Genomic DNA, 7,901 nt, shown 5'->3' with positions numbered 1-7,901 from the left:
ACGTTTTTTTTCGTTAAATTGTGAATAAAAACTGTTGAAATACCATAATTCAAATCGGTTTTTAATTTCTCAATTTATTGTTCTCAGCCCTACATGTCACAGTGAATCGATAGAATATTCATTATTTTTTTAATTAAAAAAAATCTAAAATTGATATCCAAATAAATCACCCAAAAGCAACTTCAAAATTAAATTAAAACACCGAGCATCGACAAGCAAATCTGCTAATCCGAACTTTTGTACTCAACATTGACCAGGCCATAATGAATGATCTCAATTTATGGTGAGTTTAGATGGGCGGTGCATTTACCTGCGGTTAGTGTAAAAATAGCGGTGACGATAAGATTAGATACTATAATGATACTGTAGCGTGAGATAAAAAGTAAGCTAAACGCACCACACCGTACCGCATTTAGTCGTCCATCCAAACCTACCCTTATACAAAAGCTAAACAACCAATACAGCCAAGAAACAAGGATCAATGACGTGGCAGGGATGACCTTTTTTGAAATCCCGCCCAAAGGCGGGCTTCAATTTTCCCGATTCGATTTTCTTTCTTTTTTTTGGATCTTTTTTAAGCACCAAAAACGTCAAAACCCTTTCAGCCAAAAGCCCATTCCCGCACAAAACCGCACCAAAACAAAACTCATTTGCCTCTTTATCTCCCAAACCAAACCCCTATCTCTCAAGGTAACTCGCGGCGCCGACTCAGTCTCTATCACCCTGGTTTTCACTTGCACCTTAGGATTTCTAAGTCGCTCTTGCCGTTTTTTCTTGCAGGATTCACCATGAAAGGCGGTCAAACAAAGTCCGATTCGATGCAAGCTGGAAACAAGTGAGTTTTGCGCTATTCTGTTCCACTAGTTTTGTATTTTGCTTCACAAGTATTGATATATCAATCATAAGAAACATAAGATCCGCTGAGTTCGTCACTGAAGGAATGTTTGTTTTCGGCTTTGTTGATAGACTGAAAGGCAAAGGCGCAGGCGCCGGGAAACGTGCGAAGAAAGCCGCCAAAGATCCAAACAAGCCGAAGAGGCCTGCCAGTGCTTTCTTCGTTTTCATGTATGCTATATTTTATTTGGAGAACTCATAATGACTAACTCTTTTTCTGCGTCTCTGATTCTTTTTTCTTCTTATTCACTTTGTGGTTGAATGATCAAATAAGGGAGGAGTTCAGGAAACAGTACAAAGAGGCGAATCCTGATAACAGATCCGTGTCTGCTGTAAGTCATCATTGTCAATGCAGACCGCTAACGTCTCTTTAGTTTTCTTTTCCCTCTTTTTAATCATTAGTATTTGTGGTTTGGATTTTGAAGATCTTATTCGTTATTAAAATTTTGATATTCAGGTTGGCAAAGCTGGTGGAGAAAAATGGAAAAGCATGACAGATGCTGTGAGTACTTTTTGTTACCTAATTTGGTGCAAGTCTTATAACAGTAATACTAATGCTATATTTTACCTTCTTGCGCTTCATTGAATTTTATTTGGCAGAGGATTTTTCTAATTGTCATTTGGAATTTCAGGAGAAAGCTCCTTATGTACAGAAGGCAGAGAAGCGCAAAAGTGAATACAATAAGAAGATGCAGGCATATAATCTGAAGCTGGTAAATAATAGTAATAATAATTTGTACATTATTGCTTGTTATTAGTTTGTCGTAGATTTAATTGTATTGGTTTTACATATGTAGGCTGGCGGAGGAAACGATGATGAATCTGACAAGTCAAAGTCTGAAGTCAATGACGAGGATGAGGTTAGTTCAAATTCAAATACCAACTTGATCTGAAGGGAAAACCCTCGTGTGATTTACTTTTTACTGGATTGGTTTTTAGATTTGTCTTTTGATTTCTTTTGTATCATTGCAGGATGAGGATGAAGACTAGATGAACTAATTTGCAGAAGTGGTTAGATTGATTCAGGAATTGTTTTGCTACTTAGAGATGAACAGTTGACTTGATATTGATATCCAACAGTCGTACTTTTAGATTAGGTAAGAGAAGGATATAAACGGGTTAGTTGAAGCAGTAACTTTTTTCATGGATATTGTACTTAAATTTCTCTTAAAGATGAATGACTAAGGGGTTTTTTTTTCTTCTTTTTGTGCGTGTGGTTATGCTTATCGCTTCCTGAAGTGGTAGTGGTTTTGCGTGATATGGTTTTATCTGTTTGATATGTTCTTTTGACAATGTTCACACGACTAATTGTTTTGATGTGAAAGTCTGATATTTTTTGCTGTTGTTTGGGTTGGATTAGCAATAATTCGTGTTTTGTTTTCATTAGGAGGATATCAGAAGGTAGGTTTGCTTTCCACCCATTTTTCCTTATAAAGTAAAAGTTTATTCATGCTTATCAACCTTTTTTGTGCCACCTTTTGCTCCACTGGTGTGGTGGACATGGTACTGGTAAAACATTGTGGTCGTGGAGTTGAATTCCTGTATTATTTGTATGTAAATATTTGCATCAAAGAAAATAAAATTCACAGGAATAGAAAATGTAGGGCTAATTAGCTTCCAATAATAAAAAAAAAAGCTTTCTAGGGGGTGGACTAGGGTATTGAAGTTTTAATTATTTAATTCCTTTGTATTGGGATTGGACTTTGGAATGGTCGATTTCAGATCAAGACCGTACATGAATTGGAAAATTGAAAAGCTTGCAAAGGAAGAAATCAGAATCAATCATTGGAATCAAAGTTTGTCATCTCTTGGTTTATGTTTTATTCGTACAGTGCCACTTTACAGTAGCTTCTGTTTCCTGTTTGGGCCTACGAGTTCCACCAAATTCTTCTCTCGTGGTTTAAGCACAAAAATGGAAATGGAATTAACTATTTCTATACCTTCATGTGGATATGGTTGCGTTTTGGCTATCATTGCAAGGTTAAAATGGTGCGTTAAGGAGACATTTTGATTACCCAATGTGTACGCGTTGTGCGACATTAATTATAAAATAACATTTTCTGCAATTTGTTAGTTGGGCAATTTATAATTGAAGTTGGACATGATTTCATTAAGTTTAAATAAAGGTTAATTAGTGAATTAAGTCGAGAAAGAGACTTTGTTTATCTATCACATATCCTCTAAACTTGATGTTTGTCACATCTTTATTATCATTAATTTTAATCGGAAGTAAGGAAACGAAAATGAAATAAAGAGGGTAGGAAAGAAAGGAAGAAAGGAGAGGTAGTTAGCACATGGATTGGTTATTTTAAATACATTTTTTTCGAAAAACGCTTATTTTAGTGAGTATAGATGCTTAATTGATTTAGAGATAAATGAATGGATTTTTAAAAATATGTTTAAAACTAAACAAAATATTTTACAAAGTGAATTGGGTACAAATCTTAAATTGATTTGAATTTGTATATCCAACATTTTAATTCAGCATTAAAATAAAATAATTATTAAAAATTAGTTGCTTATGATAAAACTTCTAAACTGAATTTCTTTATTTTAATATTTGGGATAATGGCAAAAACACCCTTGTACTCTAAGAAATTTGTTAGTGTGGTATTTGTAATTTTAATTTTAGAATTTAGTACCTGTGCTTTTATTTTATCTAACCTTTTGGTACTCTGATCTAATAGTGTTAATTTTTGTCAACAACAATTAATATGTAGACCACTGAAAGGGTGCCACATAGTAGTGTAAAGCCAAATCTAAAAAACTAAATAGGCAAAAAGGAGGACTCGTAAATAAACTTTGTTCTTTTTATTGGTAAAAAACATTAAATAAAAGATTATCCTTTTATCCCAATAAAAGTTTGTTTCCTTTTATTTATTTACTTTTCCTTTTATTTTTCGAGAATTTTCTTGATCTCTCTTCTATTTATTTACTTTTTTTAAAAAATACATGTATAATTAATAAAATTAAAATTTATTTATATATATTTTTCAAATATTTGTTTATATTTTTATAGCTTAAAAGAAAACATTGATACACAAGTCATATTTTTAAATAAAAATAATCTTAATAATTTTAAACTTTATATAATATAAAAAATTCATCTTAAGTGAATCTACGTTTAAATAGTTTTTTATTAGTTTTCAAAAATTTGAACTTTTAAATTTTTTATAATTTTTATAATATTTATTAGTGTTTTAAAATTTAAATTTTTAAATTTTTTATAATTGTTTTAAAATAAATCTAAAATGAATCTAAAAATGTAGTTGTTCAAGTTAATTTTAGTAAAAAATCAAAATATTTATTTTAATTATTTTTGTTGATATGACAACTAATATGGCACCGCCACATACATAATCATCATTATTGTGGAGTACTAGTAAAATATAAAAATGTTGGTGAAAAGGCTTAATTAATTTAATTTAAAAGTTTAAAACTTAATTAAGTACATTTTTGCAAAAAAGACTTAATTAATTTTTTCACCAAAATTCAGAGGATTCGGTTTTTTTCCTTTTCCTTTTTAATCTACCAAGTACATTCAAAACGTATCTTCTTTCCAACTGCTTATTATTTTTGTACTTTTACAAATAAAATTTAATTATTATTTAAAAATCAATTTCTTCTAATTAATAAATTAATTAAAAATTTCTTGAAATTCTCGGAGCGTTACAAAATAATTTTGCTTCTAATTAATAGATTAATTAGTATTTAAAAAGTAATTATTAGTTAAAATTTTCACACTAGTGTCATGGGTTGCGCATGGGAGCACGCAACCATGACAAACTTGTGCGATCCATCGTATTTGAAGGAGGTCATTTGGCCCAACCAAACTGGCCCGTTGCTTGGAGAGACTAAAAGCCCATCCCAAAAGCCTGGTAAATATGGGAAGTGATCCAAGAAGATATGATTATGTAATCTTAGAGTTCTAATTGTATACAGCTTCTAATTGTGTCTAAGAGTTCTAATTGTATACAACTTTTAATTGTAGCCTTTGATGTACTTTGAGGCTCAACTATAAATAGAGACCTCTTTGCTCATTGTAATTCATTAAGTTATCAATAAGAATTTTGAGAGTATTCACTCAAACTTTTCTCTCAAGTGTTATTGCTTTTCTGTGGCTTTCGTTCATCTTTCAACGTTCGTTCTTACTTCGTTCTTCTGCTGTTCTTCGCGGGTGCCTTGAGGGAATTCTGTTGAATCCTTTATCATTGCAAGTTAGGCCGACTTAGGCGTTTTTGCTGTTGAATCCTTTTCATTGCGAGTTAGGCTGACTTAGGCGTTTTTAAGCAAAGAAACTGCCTAAGGCCGCACGGATCGCGTGGGAAAACTCTAATTCCGTGACAGTTAGTATCGGAGCTAAGGTTTAAAGCCACGATTGAAAGATGTCGAAAGAAGTTGCTGGGAACGTTGAGGGAATGGAGACCCGTGGGAGGGCTAGGAAAGCTAGTCGCTCAAGGGACATATTGTCAGCTTTAGAGGATTGTGTCGTCACTCTCGAGAATTTCGTGGGGGATATCAAGGAGAGGATTGATGATGTCAATGATAAGCTCCATGATGGATTGCAGTCCATACAGGAGTAGCTCAAAGTGTATGTGACAGATAATGTGGAACATTTGACTGGTAGAGATGATGCCATTGAGCTATGGTGGCGACCTTAAAAGGGGAGATTGTTGAGCTCAAGGGTGAACTCACAATCTACAAGGTTGCTTTGGGCAATGGTGGGTTAGCTGCCGTAGCACCCAAGCCCAATATTGATGTTCCCAAGCCCAAAGAGTTCAAGGGAACAAGGTCTGCAAGAGATGTGGACAACTTTTTGTGGGGAATCGAGCAATACTTCTGTGCCAAAGGCATCACGGAGGATGTCACTAAGGTAACTACTGCTGCGATGTATTTATCCGACGTTGCTTTGTTGTGGTGGCGTCGTAGGTCCACTGAAGTGAGATGTGGTGGGACCGAAATCGAAACATGGGAGGAGTTTCGATATGAGTTCAAAGCACAGTTTTACCCAGGGTATGCCGAGGATGAAGCTCGGGCAAAGTTGCGTCGGCTTGCGTAACAAGGCACTGTGAGGGAGTATGTGCAGGAGTTTAGCGAACTTATGCTCCAAATCTCAGATCTGGGGGAGAAAGAGGCATTCTTTTCTTTCATGGACGAATTAAAACCATGGGCGAAGCAAGAGTTGTAGCGCCGAGGAGTTCAAGAACTCACCAAGGCGATGTCCGTAGCAGAACCGCTTGCTAAATTTGGTGGGAAGAAAGACAATCCCAATTCTTCTAAGCCCAGATTTAATCAAAAGGGTAATAGTGGGGGAGATAAAGATAGGCCCACTATGAATGACAATGGTAAGAAGCCTTGAGACAAGAAAAAGAGTGGGCCTATAAGTTACTTTCACTGTGATGGTCCACATATGATCAAGGACTGCCCAAAGAAGGTCGCTCTCACGGCTATGGAAGTAAAGGGAGAATCCGATGTGGAGGATAACAATCTTGGTTCGATACTAGGGGGTGTCGAGGATAGAATGAGCAATGGTTTGATGTTTGTAGACATCATTGTGGCTGGCAGAAAATTGAATGCGCTCGTTGACACAGGCGCTTCTGATTTGTTCATGTCCTAGGAGGCTGCTTGTAAAATGGGCCTCAAGGTAGATAATGAAGTGGGTCGGATCAAAACAGTAAATTCAGAAAGCATTCCAATCAAGGGGGTTGCAAAGGGAGTGGATCTTCAGCTCGGCAAATGGTCTGGGAAGGTATCCATTAAGGTAATACCACTTGATGATTATGATTTCGTGGTTGGACTAAGCTTCCTAGATCAGGTTAATGCTCTTATTGCCCCGTCGAGCAACTTCCTAGATCAGGTTAATGCTCTTATTGCCCCGTCGAGCAATTACATAGTGATTTCAGATGCAAAACATCAATGCATGATGAAAGTGACAAGGAAAAGAAGCTTTGAGGGAAAAACACTGTCAGTAATTCAGTTTGCTAAAGGTGTTTGGAGAAATCAAGTCTCATATTTAGCAACCTTAAAGATCGAAGAGACCGCTGAGTTTGTTAGTGAGACACCGAAAGAAGTGGGTCAATTGTTGTAATCATTCCGAGATGTAATGCCTGCTCAGTTGCCTAAAAGTTTGCCACCTAAGAGGGAGGTGGACCACAAAATCGAGTTAGTGTCTAATGTGGTGCCGCCAGCAAGGGCCCCCTATCGTATGTCTCCGCTAGAATTAGAAGAGTTGCGGAAACAATTGAAGGAACTTTTGGATGCAGGATTCATTAGACCATCTAAATCCCCATACGGTGCCCTAGTGTTGTTCCAAAAGAAGCATGATGGGTCATTGAGAATGTGCATCGATTATCGAGCTCTAAACAAAATCACTGTGAAGAATAGGTACCCTATTCCTCTTATTGCAGATTTGTTTGATCAGCTTGGTAGTGCAAGATGGTTTACCAAGTTAGATCTGAGATCAGGGTATCATCAAGTTCGGATAGTCGAAGGAGATGGATCAAAGATAGCTTGTATAACACGGTACGGTTCATATGAGTTCCTTGTGATGCCTTTCAAACTCACAAATGCCCCAGCTACATTCTGCACCCTAATGAATAAGGTACTTCAACCATTTCTTGATCGTTTTGTGGTTGTTTACCTTGATGATATTGTGGTGTATAGCAAGTCTCTTGAAGAGCACATGGGACACTTGAGGGAGGTGTTCCAAACTTTGAGGGAAAATGAGCTGTTCATCAAGGAGGAGAAATGCTCATTCGCCCAACAAGAGGTGTCATTCCTAGGCCATATTGTGGGAAGTGGTAAGATCCGAATGGATAAGAGCAAGGTTCGAGCCATTTCAGAGTGGGAGCCCCCAACCAAAGTAACAGAGTTGAGATCCTTCCTTGGGTTGGCAAATTACTATCGACGCTTTGTCGAAGGCTACTCTAAAATTACCACTCCTTTGACGAACATATTGAAAAAGGGGAAGGTATAATATTGGAAACAGGAATATGAGAAGGCATTTA

The 7,901-nt window shown here is 36.2% G+C and overlaps 1 protein-coding gene across 1 annotated transcript; it reads left to right on the top strand.

Moving 5' to 3' along the window:
• The first annotated feature begins 539 nt into the window (after nucleotides 1-539).
• Nucleotides 540-2,097, top strand: LOC105800593 (HMG1/2-like protein). The gene is made up of 8 exons (XM_012631805.2): nucleotides 540-690; nucleotides 781-835; nucleotides 967-1,065; nucleotides 1,169-1,226; nucleotides 1,352-1,396; nucleotides 1,527-1,607; nucleotides 1,692-1,754; nucleotides 1,867-2,097. Exons 2-8 carry the CDS (start codon nucleotides 789-791, stop codon nucleotides 1,882-1,884), a joined length of 411 nt encoding a protein of 136 aa, XP_012487259.1. The 5' UTR covers nucleotides 540-690; nucleotides 781-788; the 3' UTR covers nucleotides 1,885-2,097.
• The last annotated feature ends 5,804 nt before the right edge of the window (nucleotides 2,098-7,901 follow it).

Source organism: Gossypium raimondii, chromosome 7 (assembly GCF_025698545.1).
Source record: "Gossypium raimondii isolate GPD5lz chromosome 7, ASM2569854v1, whole genome shotgun sequence".
Taxonomy (NCBI): Eukaryota; Viridiplantae; Streptophyta; class Magnoliopsida; order Malvales; family Malvaceae; genus Gossypium; species Gossypium raimondii.
The sequence above is the reverse complement of the archived record's forward strand: the minus strand, read 5'-3'. Positions and strand labels throughout refer to the sequence as shown.

Excerpts from the sequence above, each read along its gene's own strand:
- LOC105800593 (XM_012631805.2), top strand. The coding sequence starts at position 789 with ATGAAAGGCGGTCAAACAAAGTCCGATTCGATGCAAGCTGGAAACAA. Across the intron at positions 1,066-1,168 it reads AGTGCTTTCTTCGTTTTCAT|GGAGGAGTTCAGGAAACAGT; the intron begins GTATGCTATATT and ends TGATCAAATAAG. Across the intron at positions 1,227-1,351 it reads ATAACAGATCCGTGTCTGCT|GTTGGCAAAGCTGGTGGAGA; the intron begins GTAAGTCATCAT and ends TTTGATATTCAG.